This window comes from Ranitomeya imitator, chromosome 3, assembly GCF_032444005.1.
Source record: "Ranitomeya imitator isolate aRanImi1 chromosome 3, aRanImi1.pri, whole genome shotgun sequence".
Classification (NCBI taxonomy): Eukaryota; Metazoa; Chordata; class Amphibia; order Anura; family Dendrobatidae; genus Ranitomeya; species Ranitomeya imitator.
This window is the reverse complement of record NC_091284.1, coordinates 24,576,470-24,596,258: the sequence shown is the minus strand read 5'-3', so window position 1 is coordinate 24,596,258 and position 19,789 is coordinate 24,576,470. Positions and strand designations below refer to the sequence as shown.

General features: G+C 44.3%; 1 protein-coding gene across 8 annotated transcripts in view; it reads left to right on the top strand.

Annotated features, from left to right (window-relative positions):
• The window catches only part of B4GALT4 (beta-1,4-galactosyltransferase 4), a 107,306-nt gene that overhangs the window by 84,929 nt on the left and 2,588 nt on the right, over positions 1–19,789 (top strand). For all 8 annotated transcript variants that reach the window (XM_069760577.1, XM_069760578.1, XM_069760583.1 and 5 more), the window contains 4 exons: positions 7,750–7,982; positions 8,148–8,335; positions 13,932–14,054; positions 18,824–18,928. In XM_069760577.1, coding sequence (XP_069616678.1) covers positions 7,750–7,982; positions 8,148–8,335; positions 13,932–14,054; positions 18,824–18,928 — 649 coding nt within the window. The remainder of the gene's footprint in view (positions 1–7,749; positions 7,983–8,147; positions 8,336–13,931; positions 14,055–18,823; positions 18,929–19,789) is intronic.

The window sequence follows — 19,789 nt, the reverse complement described above, 5'->3', positions numbered from 1 at the left end:
TTTGTAGTATGTGTAAGGCTAATGCTGGGTTTTGCGCTGTCAGATTTCTGCGCATAAAGTCCTCTGATCAATAATCAATCATCAGTAGTTTTAAGACTATTTTGCGCTGACCAATGCAAACTGCATAGAGATTGAGTTATTTCTAATATGTTTGTCCGTCCCTCATACAGTTTGGATATCACTTCCATGGGGAGATCTGCTGCCAAATATGATGATTTTTAGGGCACGATCAGTTGAGGAACAAGCGCTTTGCTCATTCGTCGGCAGACCAGATTAATATTTACAATGGCCAATGATCGGGAAGGCTACTAATAAATTCAGCGCACCGAACCATACACCACATAGTGGCCATTATTAGGTACTGCAGCTCAGATTCCTGCTGCAGTCACTTCACTGTTTACAGTACTGTGTTGATCCAGCTCCTCACATTGAGGTCTTTCTTCAGTCTTGTCTCCAGATATCGTGCCAGGTTCTGGACCATGATAAATTATTAGTATCTCATTCCGGACAGCCATATATGGATCGCCCCCACGTCAGGGCAATGGAGTACTCGGAACCGGGCCCTTCGGTTCTCGTCAGGGATGTCACAGTGGCCTGACCCGGTCCGCGGCCCTTTGAGGGGCGTCCAATAAAAGGGCGAAAGTTTATAGGATAATGTTCGTGACGCCACCTGTGGTATTCGGTCAGGGTGACCGACGCTGCTTAGGGGTCCGCTGAGGTGATGTTATGGCAGCTAGATGGTATACCTTCCCACAGGTGAAGTATATCCCCAGGGCTTCCCAGAGTGTAGATGGAGAATGATGGATGTTGTAAGGCGCAGTGAATAACGAGGACACAAGGTTGCAGTCTCTTTACCTTTACTGAAGGCTTCAGCGTCCAGAGCACAGATCACAGGGCAGGCAGAGTCCGGCCGGTCTGAAGGCAATTCCAGAGTCCCCTTATCCAGGTGGAAATCAGTAGCCTTCCTCTAACGCCTGAGTGTTGTAGTGCCTCCCTGCTGAGCTTCTCGGTGAGGTCCTCACAACTGATGTTGGTGTTCTCGGTGTTATGTCTCTTTCTCTCTCTCTCTCTCTCTCTCTCTCTCTCTGTCCCCCGGATGGTATGGATAGGACAAACCCGTATGACTGATGGCCTGAGGCTTTTTACAGGGACCCTAGAGACGCCCCAGCCCCCACAAGTTGCCACCGTGCCTCCTGGGTGTAAGGTCGGGCAGCTAACGTGGAATTAACTGTCATGCCAGTCTTTGAAGTAAAGCATAGAGTTCCTTACTCCCTCGGTGTTCTGGCTACCGGCTTCTGTGCCTCAGAGGGAGGCAGCCTATTGCAGGGCAGAACTCCCTCTGGATTCCTCTCCTTGTGCTATGACTTCATTTCTCACTCTCAGCAACGTAATTCTCTTCGTGTCCTTTCTTAGGATGCTGCCGCACGTCGGGGCAGGCGCAGCTCCGTAACCTTCTATCTAGGCCTCTGACAGGATCCCACCCCTGTCAGGGACCACTCTGTCTGCAGCTGTGTGATGTTCCTCCTTTCCCCTGTCTGCCTGACAGGTGCTGCCTGGGCGAAGCTCAGTCAACTTCTCTCTAACTTCCTATCCAAGCCACCAGTTTTACCCAACTGTGAGGAGTGCCCTACTAGATAGGAGCATAGCTCCCCCTGGTGGACTGGAGTGTGAAGTGTGTTGTGTGGTTTGTGATACCTGGTAAAGAGATCTCCTTTATTGCCATCAGACGTAACATCACTACCCCTGGTGGAAGAACAACATTACTGCAACGACAAGGACCCTGGGGCGCTGCACTCCCCCCCCCCCCCTCCCCCTCTCCTCCCCCCCTGTTAAATCCAGTACTCCGGGACTGGGAAAAGAAAGCAATACATTAGCAAGACCTGCAAAACATTTTTAAATGCTGTAAAACAAGTTAATATAACTGTGCTTCCCTGAGAACACTTGAACGTTGCAAACAATAACATATTTACATTGCGCGCGACTTTTAAAGGCAAAGGGAAACCAATTACTATCTAACTATAAAACACAATTACCCGTACAGGTATTCTATCTACTAAGTGCAAGTACTCTCTAAGAGTATACTATGATTAAACCTCAAAGTGCAAATCAACATTTTCTTTATTTTTCTACACATGCAGGACTATCTATCAACCCCCAGGGGCTCACTGCATTTTCCTTCAGTTTATTCGCAAGTACATCATCTTCAAACATTTTCTATTCTACATCCTATCTACTATGTAAACATTATTACTATCTACTTTCTCTTTATTGCATTAACTCACTATCTATTATATTAACTTCTGTAATATATTAACCTTTTGGCACCGTGCAACAAGTAACCAATCCCTTTAAAGGCAAAGTCAAGTTTCTTCTGAGTTAGTGAAACAATCACATCATCAATATTCAAGTCAGTTTTAGCAACAAAGGTGACGTGATGCGAGGGACCCGTGACGAACCCCCGAACGTTGGTCCTTGGGTGGGCTACAAGACGTGTAATCCTGACTTGGAACTCTGCCGCACCAACGGGTTTTTCTTCAGGTCTGTAGAGTAAAGCAATTATTACAGCAAGATTTAACAGCAGTTTAAGAGGCAGTCTCTATAAAAGCCTCCTTTGTAAACCAGTAGGAAGCAACTTTAAGAAGGTGCAAACTATGTACAGGCAGTTTGTGATCCTGCACAGTTCATGATTCTGCAGTCCTTTGGTATAAACCAACTTGTGCAACAACAGGTGCCACACTTGGAATCCTCCTATAACTGAGGACCCCTTTAAGGCATAATCCTGGACTGGTTTAAACTTGAAAAGTGAAGGAAGAACAGTTAACTATTTACATTCTTTTCAGTGTTCTTTCACAGTAGAGTGCAAGGCATCAGTCGGTAGCGAACACTTCCTGGCCTGGGAAGGTTGGTATCCGAGTTCTCATCTGATGCTGTATCGATGTCATTAGTTTGTCTCTCAGGTGTGGTCACGTCATTATTTGTCTGGGTATGAGTGTCAGCTTCTGCTACAGTAGCAGGTTCAGTAGTGGAAATGATGCACACAGTAGTGGTGGTTTTGGTTTGAGGACCCTCTAGTTCAGGGACTAGAGGGGTAATGTCGTTAGTCTTAGTTGTGGCAGCAGGTGACGCTGCTACACGGCCTACCAGTAGGTCTTCTGTCACCGGGGCAGGGTCAGCGTGCTTACCTGCCGCAGCAGTGTCCCCGATGCCGGCTGGTTCTACTGACGGCATCTGCGGTGATTCTGGCAGCGGCTCCTGTAGCGGAGTTAGTGGCGGTAGCTCCTCCGCAGGGGGCGTCTGGTACGGGGCCTTGGTCTTCACCCGCAGCTGTAGAAGCTGTTCGATCAGTTCGTCTACTCCAATCTGCAGGGAATCCGCATCAGCGGTGGAGGTATGGTTGCTGTGTCCCTCCGGGTAGCTGGGGGAGTCTTCTGCTCCGACCCCACGCTCTGGCTCCGGGCGGCTCGCCATGGCGTCCTCCACATGGCCGGCTCCTTCCTCGTCCTTTTCCCGCTCTCTCTCCTCCGTGGGCGGTTTCTGTTTCTTTGTCTCCGCCCGCCATTGAGGATCAGGAGGTGGATCTTGGCTGCTGACGGACACGTCCTCAAGGTGCAAAGATATTTAGACTGGGCATCCATTATTTTTTGCGCTTCTCAGTTCGTTTCCGCCCACAACGCCACGCCCTTCTCCTGCACTCCTCGTGGCACTGCAATGGCGGCGATTTTGGCGGCAAATGGCGATACACAGTCTTTCAGTACAAACAGTTCAAATACGATTCTGGCACAGTTCTTAGGTGCACATGACCCGATTTTTCAGGCTTAAATAGATCCTGTTCGTGACGCCAAAAGTTGGATCGTCCACACGTCAGGGCACTGGGGTACTCAGTACCGGGCCCTTCGGTTCTCGTCAGGGATGTCACGGTGGCCTGACCCGGTCCGTGGCCCTTTGAGGGGCGTCCAATAAAAGGACGAAAGTTTATAGAATAATGTTCGTGACGCCACCTGTGGTATTCGGTCAGGGTCACCGACGCTGCTTAAGGGTCTGCTGGGGTGATGTTATGTGGCAGCTAGATGGTATACCTTCCCACAGGTGAAGTGTATCCCCAGGGCTTCCCAGAGTATAGCTGGTGAATGGTGGATGTTGTAAGGCGCAGTGAAGAACGAGGACACAAGGTTGCAGTCTCTTTACCTTTACTGAAGGCTTCAGCGTCCACAGTCCAGAGCATCAGATCACAGGGTAGGCAGGGTCCCGCCGGTCTGAAGGCAAATCCAGAGTCCCCTTATCCAGGTGGAAATCTGTAGCCTTCCTCTAGCGCCTGAGTGTTGTAGTCTCTCCCTGCTGAGCTTCTCGGTAGGTTCCTCACAATTGATGTTGGTGTTCTCGGTGTTATGTCTCTCTCTCTCTCTCTCTCTCTGTCCCCCAGATGGTATGGATAGGACAAACCCGTATGACTGATGGCCTGAGGCTTTTTACAGGGACCCTAGAGACGCCCCAGCCCCCACAAGTTGCCACCGTGCCTCCTGGGTGTAAGATCGGGCAGCTAACGTGGAATTAACTGTCCTGCCAGTCTCTGAAGTAAAGCATAGAGTTCCTTACACCCTCGGTGTTCTGGCTACCGGCTTCTGCGCCTCAGAGGGAGGCAGCCTATTGCAGGGCAGAACTCCCTCTGGATTCCTCTCCTTGTGCTATGACTTCGTTTCTCACTCTCAGCAACGCAATTCCCTTTGTGTCCTTTCTTAGGATGCTGCCGCACGTGGGGCAGGCGCAGCTCCGTAACCTTCTATCTAGGCCTCTGACAGAATCCCACCCCTGTCAGGGACCACTCTATCTGCAGCTGTTTCATGTTCCTCCTTTCCCCTGTCTGCCTGACAGGTGCTGCCTGGGTGAAGTTCAGTCAGCTTCTCTCTAACTCAGAGGTGTCAAACTGCATTCCTCAAGGGCCGCAAACAGGTCATGTTTTCAGGATTTCCTTAGAATTGCACAAGGTGCTGTAATCATTAAGTGTGTAGGTGATTAAATTATCACCTGTGCAGTACAAGGAAATCCTGAAAACATGACCTGTTTGCGGCCCTTGAGGAATGCAGTTTGACACCTCTGCTCTAACTTCCTATCCAAGCCACCAGTTTTACCCAACTGTGATGAGTGCCCTACTAGATAGGAGCATAGTTCCCCCTGGTGGACTGGAGTGTGAAGTGTGTTGTGTGGTTTGTGATACCTGGTAAAGGCTATATTCACACTTTGCGGATTTTGCTGCGGATCCGCAGCGGATTTGACCGCTGCGGATCCGCAGCAGTTTCCCATGAGTTTACATTTCAATGTAAACCTATGGGAAACAAAAAACGCTGTGCACATGCTGCAGAAAAATCCGCGCGGAAACGCTGCGGATTACATTCCGCAGCATGTCACTTCTTTTCTGCGGATTTTCACCTGCTCCAATAGAAAACTGCAGATGAAAATCCGCAGAAGAAAACGCAGTAAAAACCGCGATAAATCCGCAGTAAAAACCGCGATGGGTTTTCACTGCGGATTTTGCAATTCTGCTGCGGAAAAATCCGCAGTGGAATCTGCAGAGTGTGAACATAGCCTAAGAGATCTCCTTTATTGCCATCAGACGTAACATCACTCCCCCTGGTGGAAGAACGACATTACTGCAACGACCAGGACCCTGGGGCGCTGCATATACAGTACAGACCAAAAGTTTGGACACATTCTCATTTAAAGATTTCTCTGTATTTTCATGATTATGAAAATTGTACATTCACACTGAAGGCATCAAAACTATGAAATAACAAGTGGAATTATATACTTGACAAAAAAGTGTGAAACAACTGAAGTTATGTCTTATATTCTAGGTTCTTCAAAGTAGCCACCTTTTGCTTTGATGACTGCTTTGCACACTCTTGGCATTCTCTTGATGAGCTTCAAGAGGTAGTCACCTGGAATGGTTTTCACTTCACAGGTGTGCCCTGTCAGGTTTAATAAGTGGGATTTATTGCCTTATAAATGGGGTTGGGACCATCAGTTGTGTTGTGCAGAAGTCTGGTGGATACACAGCTGATAGTCCTACTGAATAGACTGTTAGCTGCTTTTTTCTTGCCATAATACAAATTCTAAGTAAAGAAAAATGAGTGGCCATCATTACTTTAAGAAATGAAGGTCAGTCAGTCCGAAAAATTGGGAAAACTTTGAAAGTGTCCCCAAGTGCAGTGGCAAAAACCATCAAGCGCTATAAAGAAACTGTCTCATGTGAGGACCGCCCCAGGAAAGGAAGACCAAGAGTCACCTCTGCTTCTGAGGATAAGTTTATCCGAGTCACCAGCCTCAGAAATCGCAGGTTAACAGCAGCTCAGATTAGAGACCAGGTCAATGCCACAGAGTTCTAGCAGCAGACACATCTCTACAACAACTGTTAAGAGGAGACTTTGTGCAGCAGGCCTTCATGGTACAATAGCTGCTAGGAAACCAGTGCTAAGGACAGGCAACAAGCAGAAGAGACTTGTTTGGGCTAAAGAACACAAGGAATGGACATTAGACCAGTGGAAATCTGTGCTTTGGTCTGATGAGTCCAACTTTGAGATCTTTGGTTCCAACCACCGTGTCTTTGTGCGACGCAGAAAAGGTGAACGGATGGACGCTACATGCCTGGTTCCTATCGTGAAGCATGGAGGAGGAGGTGTGATGGTGTGGGGGGGCTTTGCTGGTGACACTGTTGGGGATTTATTCAAAATTGAAGTCATACTGAACCAGCATGGCTACCACAGCATCTTGCAGCGGCATGCTATTCCATCCGGTTTGCGTTTAGTTGGACCATCATTTATTTTTCAACAGGACAGTGACCCCAAACACACTTCCAGGCTGTGTAAGGGCTATTAGACCAAGAAGGAGAGTGATGGGGTGCTACGCCAGATGACCTGGCCTCCAGTCACCAGACCTGAACCCAATCGAGATGGTTTGGGGTGAGCTGGACGCAGAGTGAAGGCACAAGGGCCAACAAGTGCTAAGCATCTCTGGGAACTCCTTCACGATTGTTGGAAGACCATTCCGGTGACTACCTCTAGAAGCTCATCAAGAGAATGCCAAGAGCGTGCAAAGCAGTCATCAAAGCAAAAGGTGGCTACCGTGAAGAACCTAGAATATAAGACATCATTTCAGTTGTTTCACACTTTTTTGTTAATTCTATAATTCCACGTGTTAATTCATAGGTTTGATGCCTTCAGTGTGAATTTACAATTGTCATAGTCATGAAAATACAGAAAAATCTTTAAATGAGGTGTATCCAAACCTTTGGTCTGTACTGTGTGTATGTGTATATATATATATATATATATATATATATATATATATATATATATATATATATATATATATATATATATATATATATATATATATATATATATATATATATATATATATATATATATATATATATATATATATATATATATAGTTTATGGGCAGCATGGTGGCTCAGTGGTTAGCACAGCAGCCTTGCAGCGCTGGGGTCCTGGGTTCAAATCCCAACAAGGACAACATCTGCAAGGAGTTTGTATGTTCTCCCGGCGTTTGCGTGGGTTTCCTCCGGGTTCTCCGGTTTCTTCCCACATTCCACAGACATACTGATAGGGAATGTAGATTGTGAGCCCCATTGGGGACAGCGATGATAATGCGTGTAAAGCGCTGCGGAATGTGTTAGTGCCATATAAGCAAAGCATAATAATAAATATATTTTATTTCTTTCTTAAATTACAGAGGGGGTTGTGCCGCTGACATTTCCGCCCAACCTCACTCTAGCGAATGTGGAAAAGAAGTTTCCTATGGTGAGCAATGGATATTACCAACCAGAGGACTGCAGAGCCCAGCAGAGAGTAGCCATTCTGATCCCGCACCGGAATCGGGAGAAGCACCTCATGTACCTACTTTATAACCTCCATCCGTTCCTCCAGAGGCAGCAGCTGGACTACGCCATTTACGTCATTCATCAGGTGTGAACTGCCAGCAATTATGTTGGTTGTTACTGGGGAAAATAATAAAAAGATGACGCTTTCCAGAATGCAAATCACCGTAACTAGCTCTGTGAAGATGCCGAACAAGCAGGGACTGCAGGGAGGTTTAATTTATATTTTATGTCTTTTTTTTGTGTCCTGCAGGCTGGAGGTGTCACCTTTAACAGAGCCAAGCTGCTGAATATTGGGTACTTGGAGGCATTAAAAGAGGAGAATTGGGACTGCTTTATATTCCACGACGTGGATCTGGTCCCGGAGAACGACTTTAACAGTTACCTCTGTGACAGTGAACCCAAACACATGGTGGTGGGCCGCAACGCCACCGGATACAAGTAAGGAGGAAACGTCTCCGCAGATTCTCATGTGTCAGGAGTCCTGCTTTCTAGTGAAACTTCGTGTATCGTTGTGTCACCAGATGGTTAAAAAAAAAACAACAAGAAACTTGGTCTTGATAATTGGAGTCATTGTATAAGTTAAAAAAAAAAAAACCACAAAGTTTTAGCGCACAGGTTGGAATGTAAAATAGATGTGTATCTGCGCTGATACTGACGGTTTCCATTCTACACAATCGGTAACGGTAAAGTTAAAACAAAAGCACGTCACATACAATGGGGAAAATAAGTATTTGATCCGCTGCTGATTTTGCAGTTTTCCCACCTACAAAGAAACGGAGAGATCTGTAATTTTTATCGTAGGTACACTTCGCCTGTGAGAGACAGAATCTAAAAAAAAATCCAGAAAATCACATTGTAGGATTGTTACATAATTAAATAGCATTTTATTGCATGAAATCAGTATTTGATGAGCGACCCACCAGCAAGAATTCTGCCTCACAGACCTGTTAGTTTTTCTGTAAGAAGCCTCCTACTCTGCGCTCATTACCTGGATTAATTTGACCTTGTTACCTGCATAAAAGACACCTGTCCACACACTCAATCACACTCCAACCTCTCCACCATGGCCAAGACCAAAGAGCTGTCTAAGGACACCGGGGACAAAATTGAAGATCCGCACAAGGCTGGGATGGACTAAAGGACAATAGGCAAGCAGCTTGGTGAGAAGGAAACAACTGTTGGCACAAGTATTAGGAAATGGAAGAAACACAAGATGACTCCCAACCTTCCTCAGTCTGGGACTCCGTGCAAGATCTCTTTTCCTACTGACGACTCTTACTGTCTCACTTATTCATTCTCATCTGGACTATTGTAACTCTCTACTAATCGGCCTCCCTCTTACTAAACTCTCCCCGCTCCAATCTGTCCTGAATGCTGCAGCCAGGATCATATTCCTCACCAACTGTTACACTGATGCCTCCACTCTGTGCCAGTCATTACACTGGTTACCCATAAACTCCAGAGTTCAATATAAACTTATCACTCTCACCCACAAAACACTCCACGGTTCAGCTCCACCCTACATCTCCTCCCTGGTCTCAGTCTACCACCCTACCCGTGCCCTCCGTTCTGCTAATGACCTAAGATTAACATCCTCAATAATCAGAACCTCCCACTCCCGTCTCTAAGACTTCTCAGGTGCTGCGCTGATTCTTTGGAATGCACTACCCAGGATAATGCGATTAATCCCCAATGCTCACAGTTTAAAGCGTGCCCTAAAAACGCATTTCTCCAGACTGGCCTACCGCCTCAACACATTTATCTAACTATCCCTATCTTGCCTAATCAAATTTTTCTTCATAACCAGGTCCCTCGTATCATGTTCTGTCACGCTTTGTGCATTTAATAGCCCGGCTCCTGCAGCATTACATGAACACCTGATTTCTTACACTATGGCAGCTCAGAACAATGAAAGCAATTGTTATCATAAACCTTTCGTGTCATCATCACCTTTACTATTTCCTCAGATTGTAAGCTTGCGAGCAGCAGAGCCCTCACTCCTCTTGGTATCTGTTGATTTATGTGATTACTAGATGGTGGCCCGATTCTAACGCATCGGGTATTCTAGAATATGCATGTCCACGTAGTATATTGCCCAGCCACGTAGTAGATTGCCCAGCGACGGAGTATACAGCACAGAGCCATTAAAGATTTTTCCTTTCATCGTTGAAGTGTGCCTATGATAAAACATTACAGACATCTCCATTCTTTGTAGGTGGAAAAACCGCAAAATCTGCAGTGTATCAAGTAATTATTTTCCCCACTTTATATAGAATAATATCTAATAGATTTCATGATAATCTTTATAGCAGTCAGCGATCAGTTTTTCTCGTATCAAGCTCCAAATTCCCTTTAAAAAGAAAGCAAAATGATAAACTCTTCCTGCCTGAAGCCACCACTAGGGGGAGCTTGCTGCATACTGGTTTATTATTGAGTCCAATGTATGCACCGTATGCAGTCAGCTCCCTTTACTGATAGATGCAAGTAGCCAGATATTAACCCCTTTCTGACCTCGGACGGGATAGTACGTCAGAGGTCAGAAGCCCCTCTATGATGCGGGCTCCGCGGTGAGCCCGCACCAAAGCCGGGACATGTCAGCTGTTTTGAACAGCTGACATGTGCCCGTAATAGGCGCGGGCAGAATCGCGATCTGCCCGCGCCTATTAACTAGTTAAATGCCGCTGTCAAACGCAGACAGCGGCATTTAACTACCGCTTCCGGCCGGGCGGCCAGAAATGACGTCATCGCCGACCCCCGTCACATGATCGGGGGTCGGCGATGCGTCTCCATTGTAACCATAGAGGTCCTTGAGACCTCTATGGTTACTGATCGCCGGTGGCTGTGAGCGCCACCCTGTGGTCGGCGCTCACAGCACACCTCCATTTCTGCTACATAGCAGCGATCAGCAGATTGCTGCTATGTAGCAGAGGCGATCGGGTTGTGCCTGCTTCTAGTCTCCCATGGAGGCTATTGAAGCATGGCAAAAGTAAAAAAAAAAAAAAAGTTACAAAAAAGTGAAAAAAATAAAAAAAAATATAAAAGTTTAAATCACCCCCCTTTCGCCCCAATCAAAATAAATCAATTAAAAAAACAAATCTACACATTTTTGGTATCACCGCGTTCAGAATCGCCTGATCAATTAAAAAAAGCATTAACCTGATCGCTAAACTGCGTAGCGAGAAAAAAATTAGAAACTCCAGAATTACTTTTTTTGGTCGCCGCGACATTGCATTAAAATGCAATAACGGGCGATCAAAAGAACGTATCTGCACCAAAATGCTATCATTAAAAACGTCATCTCGGCACGCAAAAAATAAGCCCTCAACCGACCCCAGATCACGAAAAATGGAGACGCTACGAGTATCGGAAAATGGCACAAATTTTTTTTTTTTTTTTTTAGCAAAGTTTGGAATTTTTTTTCACCACTTAGGTAAAAAATAACCTAGTCATGTTAGGTGTCTATGAACTCGTACTGACCTGGAGAATCATAATGTCAGGTCAGTTTTAGCATTTAGTGAACCTAGCAAAAAAGCCAAGCAAAAAACAAGTGTGGGATTGCACTTTTTTTGCAATTTCACCGCACTTGGAATTTTTTTCCCGTTTTCTAGTACACGACATGCTAAAACCAATGATGTCGTTCAAAAAGTACAACTCGTCCCGCAAAAAATAAGCCCTCACATGGCCAAATTGACGGAAAAATAAAAAAGTTATGGCTCTGGGAAGGAGGGGAGCGAAAAACGAACACGGAAAAACGAAAAATCCCAAGGTCATGAAGGGGTTAAGTTTATTCAGATTGTTTTTGTCTTTCATAAACTTTCGGCTCATCTGATGGCGAAAGCAATTACTAACAACATTATCAAGTATTTTCACAAAAAAATGAACCCAACGTGCTATCCAATTGGTGTCTGTATCCATGCAACTTACTGGTGCAGCCTGCTGTCAAGTGGAATCCACTTCTAGAAGCATAGCCACCAAGATGGATTAAGGAAGTGAGGGGGGGTCTCTACAGGAAGTTACGGCTGGTCATTGTCTCTTCAAGGAGTGAGGGTAGGTCTCTGTCTCTACAGGAAGTGGGGGAGGGTCTTTCTTTAGAAAGTGGGCGGGTCTAGTCTCTACAGGAATTGGGAGGGTTGTCTTTACAGGACATGAAGGCAGGTCTTTGTCTGCTGGAAGTGGGGTGGGTCTAGTCTCTCTACAGGAATTACGAGGGTTCTCTTTACAGGAAGTGAAAGTGGCTTTTTGTCTACAGGAATTGGGGGTGAATCTTTGTCTCAACAGGAAGTGGCGGTGAATCTTTCTACAGGAAGTGGAGTGGGTCTAGTCTCTACAGGAATTAGGAGGGTTGTCTCTACAGGAAGTGAAGGTGGGTTTTTGTCTACAGGAAGTGGAGATCTTTGTCTCTACAGGAAGTGAAGGTGGGTTTTTGTCTACAGGAAGTGGAGATCTTTGTCTCTACAGGAAGTGGGGCGGGTCTGTGTCTTTCTACAGGAAGTGGGGTGAATCTGGTCTCTACAGGAAGTAGAGGTCTGTCACTACAGGAAGTGGAAGTATTTGTCTCTCCTGGAAGTGGAGGTCTTTGTCTCTACAGAAAGTGGGGCAGGTCTTTCTACAGGAAGTGGGGTGGGTCTAGTCTCTCTACAGGAATTAGGAGGGTTCTCTTTATAGGAAGTGAAGGTGGCTTTTTGTCTACAGGAAGTGGGGGTGAATCTTTGTCTCTACAGGAAGTGAAGGTGGGTTTTTGTCTACAGGAAGTGGAGATCTTTGTCTCTACAGGAAGTGGAAGTATTTGTATCTGCTGGAAGTGGAGGTCTTTGTCTCTACAGGAAGAGGGGCGGGTCTGTGTCTTTCTACAGGAAGTGGGGTGAATCTGGTCTCTACAGGAAGTAGAGGTCTGTCACTACAGGAAGTGGAAGTATTTGTCTCTCCTGGAAGTGGAGGTCTTTGTCTCTACAGAAAGTGGGGCAGGTCTTTCTACAGGAAGTGGGGTGGGTCTAGTCTCTCTACAGGAATTAGGAGGGTTCTCTTTATAGGAAGTGAAGGTGGCTTTTTGTCTACAGGAAGTGGGGGTGAATCTTTGTCTCTACAGGAAGTGGGGGTGGGTCTTTCTCTTTCTACAGGAAGTGGGGTGAATCTGGTCTCTACAGGAAGTGGAGGTCTTTGTCACTACAGGAACTGGAAGTATTTGTCTCTGCTGGAAGTGGAGGTCTTTGTCTCTACAGGAAGTGGGGGTGAATCTTTCTACAGGAACTGGGGTGGGTCTAGTCTCTCTACAGGAAGTGAAGGTGGGTTTTTGTCTACAGGAAGTGGGGGTGGATCTTTGTCTCTACAGGAAGTGGAGGGCTTTGTCTCTACAGGAAGTGGGGTGGATCTTTGTCTCTACAGGAAGTGGAGGTCTTTGTCTCTACTGCAAGTGAGGACATGTCTTTGTTTCTCTTCATGAAGATGTGTCAGATTTAATCTCAGAACAGGAAGTGGGGGTGGGTGTTTATGCAGAAACTGGAGGTGGATCTTTGTATCTCTAGAGGCAGTGTGGGTGGATCTTCATCCCTCTATAGAAAATGGGGCTGGATCCTTGTCCTTCTAAGTAGGGGGCGGGTTTTTGTCCCTCTACAAAAAAGGAAGTAGTGGGTTTTTGTCTCTGCTTCTCTGTATGTAAAAGTGTATACAGGGGGGTTTAAATTCTTGTCAAACAAGCATTTGGACAGTGGTAGGAGCAACACATGCTGGGAAGGGAGACAAGGAAGCTCCAGTACCTATAGTGCTGGCAGAGTGTCAATGAAGAAGAACTATATCTTCTAATAGAATGGATGGTAAAGTAAACCGTGTCAGAATTGGGACAGTTCCTTGACGCATTAGACCTGTATGTGGGCAAAGAGCAGTTTCATCATTATGTGGGGAACGATAGTAGCAAGAACATGCTTCTCTGCAGAGGATTCGGAGCTCTGTATCAGCACAGCAGAGCTCCTTCTGTTAGACAATTTTATGCTTGTTCTTACTAAGTGGATTGTCTCCTCTACTTTCATTCTTCCTTTAGGTTGAAGTATAAGGGATACTTCGGAGGCGTCACTGCTATGACCAAGAAGCAGATTGCCAAGGTGAACGGCTATTCCAACAACTACTGGGGCTGGGGCGGAGAGGACGACGACCTGCGCTACAGGTAAAGTCCCTACAACTCTGCTAACTAAGGGATTATTAATGCAACTTTCTGTGAACAGAGAAGATAAAGTTCTGTACATAGTCAAATGGGAGTGGCCCCGTTTAAACAGGAGTCTAGTCCCCCTGAAGAAACAAGGCGGCGCTGTAAGAGCTGCGTAGTCTGTGCTAGCAATGGAGGCGGGGCTATCCATATTTGTGGGCGTACCCCTAAAGATAAAGGGCGTGGTTATGTAAATTGAGACAAGGCTTGATATGATGTCTGAGCACTTGCAGGCTTGGTGCCGCGTATGGCCACTTCTGTGGGGTGGAAATCCTGAAGGATCGCGCCTCAGAAACTGAAAGACCCTACGCTTATCTGTACGACTGGGGAACGATTGGATGCATATTTGTAAAAATGAAGCAACGCCGAAATCATGTGATCACCTGTGTCTCCCGCAATATGCAGAACTAGTGAGCATAGACACAAGCGAGGGGCTATCACCCCGTCACCGACCCACATCGCGCCTCTCAGCTCAACGAGGACATCGCCGTACACTCTGCATCCACTACCCCGCTAATAACTAAGAGCGCATTTTACGTTTAAAACCGTCAGATTGACATTTTCTTCAGCTGAATTGTATTTTAATTTTTGGAAAATAAAAGGTCTTTTTTATTCAGTTTTCATCCACTTCAGGAGTGCAGGATTTTTTTTCTGCTGGCAGTATTATAGCAGTTATATTCTTGTACATAGGAGCAGTATTATAGTAGTTATATTCTTGTATAGAGGAGCAGTATTATAGTAGTTATATTATTGTACATAGGGGCAGTATTATAGTAGTTATATTCTTGTACATAGGAGCAGTATTATAGTAGTTATATTCTTGTATAGAGGAGCAGTATTATAGTAGTTATATTCTTGTACATAGGAGCAGTATTATAGTAGTTATATTCTTGTACATAGGAGCAGTATTATAGTAGTTATATTCTTGTACAGAGGAGCAGTATTATAGTAGTTATATTCTTGTACATAGGAGCAGTATTATAGTAGTTATATTCTTGTACAGAGGAGCAGTATTATAGTAGTTATATTCTTGTACATAGGAGCAGTATTATAGTAGTTATATTCTTGTACATAGGAGCAGTATTATAGTAGTTATATTCTTGTACATAGGGGCAGTATTATAGTAGTTATATTCTTGTACATAAGAGCAGTATTATAGTAGTTATATTCTTGTACATAGGAGCAGTATTATAGTAGTTATATTCTTGTACATAAGGGCAGTATTATAGTAGTTATATTCTTGTACATAAGGGCAGTATTATAGTAGTTATATTCTTGTACATAGGGGCAGTATTATAGTAGTTATATTCTTGTACGTGGGGGCAGTACTAATATATATAAATATATATATATATATATATATTTGTCTAAGGGTCACTTCCGTCTGTCTGTCACGGATATTCATTGGTCGCGGCCTCTGTCTATCATGGAAATCCAAGTCGCTGATTGGTCGCTGCAAAACAGCAATGGGCACAGTCCGGAAGAAAATGGCCGCTCCTTACTCCCCGCAGTCAGTGCCTGTCGCCCGTATACTCCCCTCCGGTCACCGCTAACACAGGGTTAATGCCGGCGGTAACGGACTGCGTTATGCCGCGGGTAACGCACTCCGTTACCGCCTCTATTAACCCTGTGTGTCCCCAACTTTTTACTATTGATGCTGCCTAAGCGGCATCAATAGTAAAAAAATGTAATGTTAAAAATAATGAAAAAAACAATAAAACCTGCTATACTCACCCTCCGTTGTCCACTGAGCTGCTCGCGCCGGCCGCCATTTTCCGTTTGCGGCGATGCATTGCGAAATTACCCAGAAGACTTAGCAGCCTCGCGAGACCGCTAAGTCATCTGGGTAATTTCGCAATGCATCCTGGGAACGGAAGATGGCGGCAGCCGCGCGCGTATCGCTGGAGCTCCGCTGGACCCCAAGAGGTGAATATATAACTTTTTTTTTATTTTAATTATTTTTTTTTTAACAGGGATATGGTGCCCACACTGCTGTATACTACGTGGGCTGTTGCACACCGCGTGGCTCTGTGCTGTATACTACATAGGCAGTGTGATATACTCCGTGGGCTGTGCTATATACTACGTGGCTGGGCAATATACTACGTGGCTGGGCAATATACTACGTGGACATGCATATTCTAGAACAGGGGTCCCCAACTCCAGTCCTCAAGGCCCACCAACAGGTCATGTTTTCAGGATTTCCTTAGTCTTGCCCAGGTAATAATTGCATCACCTGTGCAATGCAAAGGAAATCCTGAAAACATGACCTGTTGGTGGGCCTTGAGGACTGGAGTTGGGGACCCCTGTTCTAGAATATCCAATGCGTTAGAATCGGGCCACCATCTAGTAGTAGTTATATTCTTGTATATAGGGAGCAGTATTATAGTAAAAAAAAAAAAAGACAAGAAGTCAGCGCTGCCTATGATCAGCACGCAATACATAAAGTGCATGTGCGCATATTAATTTCTAACTGTACTTTAAACAGACATTTAGCAAACAATTGATCAATTCTTTGAGCCGCCACGTCACGGCTTTCTCAGATGGGGACATTCCTACTCTACGTTTTTTATATTCTCTGTGCCAAGCAAGACCACATTAAATGCAAAATGTACCTGAAGCATTTCTGAATCACTCCCGTGGCGCCAAAAGGGCAAGCGCAGATAAAAGCCGGCCAGCGAGACCGCTAAGTCTTCTGGGTAATTTCGCAATGCATCTCTGGGAACGGAAGATGGCGGCAGCCACGCGTGACTGGGCGGACTACGGAGGGCGAGTATAGCAGAGTTTTTTTAATTATTTTTAACATTACATCTTTTTACTATTGATGCTGCATAGGCAGCATCAATAGTAAAAAGTTGGGGACACACAGGGTTAATAGCAGTGCGTTACCCGCGGCATAACGCGGTCCGTTACCGCTGGCATTAACCCTGTGTTAGCGGTGACTGGAGGGGAGTATGCGGGCGCCGGGCGCTGACTGCAGGGGAGTAGGTAGGGACTAATTGAACTGTGCTCGTCGCTGATTGGTCTCGCCAGCTGCCTGTCATGGCTGCCGCGACCAATCAGCGATGCGAGATTTCCGTTACGGAAGTTGCGGACAGAAAGACGGAAGTACCCCTTAGACAAAATATGTAGATATAAATAATACTGCTCCTATGTACAAGAATATAACTACTATAATACTGCCCCTATGTACAAGAATATAACTACTATAATACTGCACCTATGTACAATAATATATCTACTACAACACTGCCTATATGTACAAGAATATAACTACTATAATACTGCTCCTATGTACAAGAATATAACTACTATAATACTGCCCCTATGTACAAGAATATAACTACTATAATACTGCTCCTATGTACAAGAATATAACTACTATAATACTGCCCCTATGTACAAGAATATAACTCCTATCATACTGCTCCTATGTACAAGAATATAACTACCATAATACTGCTCCTATGTACAAGAGTATAACTACTATAATACTGCTCCTATGTACAAGAATATAACTACTATAATACTGCCCCTATGTACAAGAATATAACTACTATAATACTGCCCCTATGTACAATAATATATCTACTATAATACTGCTCATATATACAAGAATATAACTACTATAATACTGCCCCTATGTACAAGAATATAACTACTATAATACTGCCCCTATGTACAAGAATATAACTACCATAATACTGCTCCTATGTACAAGAATATAACTACTATAATACTGCCCCTATGTGCAAGAATATAACTACCATAATACTGCTCCTATGTACAAGAGTATAACTACTATAATACTGCCCCTATGTGCAAGAATATAACTACTATAATACTGCCCCTATGTGCAAGAATATAACTACTATAATACTGCTCCCTATGTACAAGAATATAACTACTATAATACTGCTCCTATGTACAAGAATATAACTACTATAATACTGCTCCTATGTACAAGAATATAACTACTATAATGCTGCCCCTATGTACAAGAATATAACTACTATAATGCTGCCCCTATGTACAAGAATATAACTAGTATAATACTGCTCCCTATGTACAAGAATATAACTACTATAATCCTGCTCCTATGTACAAGAATATAACTACTATAATACTGCCCCTATATACAAGAATATAACTACTATAATACTGCTCATATGTACAAGAATATAACTACTATAATGCTGCCCCTATGTACAAGAATATAACTACTATAATGCTGCCCCTATGTACAAGAATATAACTACTATAATACTGCTCCTATGTACAAGAATATAACTACTATATACTGCTCCTATGTACAAGAATATAACTACTATAATACTGCCCCTATGTACAAGAATATAACTACTATAATACTGCCCCTATGTACAAGAATATAACTACTATAATACTGCCCCTATGTACAAGAATATAACTACTATAATACTGCCCCTATGTACAAGAATATAACTACTATAATACTGCCCCTATGTACAAGAATATAACTACTATAATACTGCTCCTATGTACAAGAATATAACTACTATAATGCTACTCCTATGTACAAGAATATAACTACTATAATACTGCTCCTATGTACAAGAATATAACGACTATAATACTGCCCCTATGTACAAGAATATAACTACTATAATACTGCTCCTATGAACATATCTACTGTAATAGTGTTGTAATTTACAGTTCCTCTGCTCATGTATCTACTTACATAATTCCAGGGTGCAATTTGGAAAGATGTCGGTAGTTCGGCCTCCACCTGAAATAGCCAGATACACCATGATTTTTCATACCAGAGATTCAGGGAATGAAGTCAACAAGGAAAGGTGAGTTTATCAGTTATACATCCAATATATAATGATATGTACAGCTGATATCACCTGGGTATCTCCTGTATATTATTACACTATGGTTCCATAGTTTAGGGTCACCCAGACAATTTTGTGTTTTCTATCGCCACCTATTGGAAGTTGCAATCCTAACAGTCACTATCGAACCTTTATCGAGCCTTGTCACATGACTTAGAATAAAAGCCAAACCAGAATCTCAATATCGGTGGTATTAAGAGTTCTCTCTCTGAAGAGACAATTTGCATATTTCCCAGAGGAGCATTGCAGCTTTAAGTCTCCATGTCGACATGCTTAACATGTCACTCTCCGCAAGGAGAAATGATGCTTCGTTTTTTCCATGAAATCTCATACTTTTATTAATCCAATGATTTGCCAAATGAATGTAAAATCTAGTCCAGACATTGACAAGGTTCGTAAAAAAGATTTTTATGTGAAATAATAATTTTCTCCTTCAAACTTTGCTTTCGTCATAGAATGCTCTTTTGCAGCAATTCCAGCATTGCAGACCTTTGGCATTCTAGCAGTTAATTTGCGGAGGTCATCTGGAGACATTTCCCCCCGTGCTTCCAGAAGCCCCTCACACAAGTCGGTTTGGCTGATGGGCACTTTTTTGCACCATACGGTCAAGCTGCTCCCACAACAGCTGAATGGGGCTGAGATCTGGAGACTGTGCTGGCCGCTCCATTACAGATAGATACCAGCTGCTGCTTTTTCCCTAAATAGTTCTTCCATAATTTGGAGGTGGCTTTGGGTCATTGTCCTGTTGTAGGATGAAACTGGCTCCAATCACGCGCTGTTCACAGGGTATGGTATGGCGATGCAAAATGGAGTGATAGC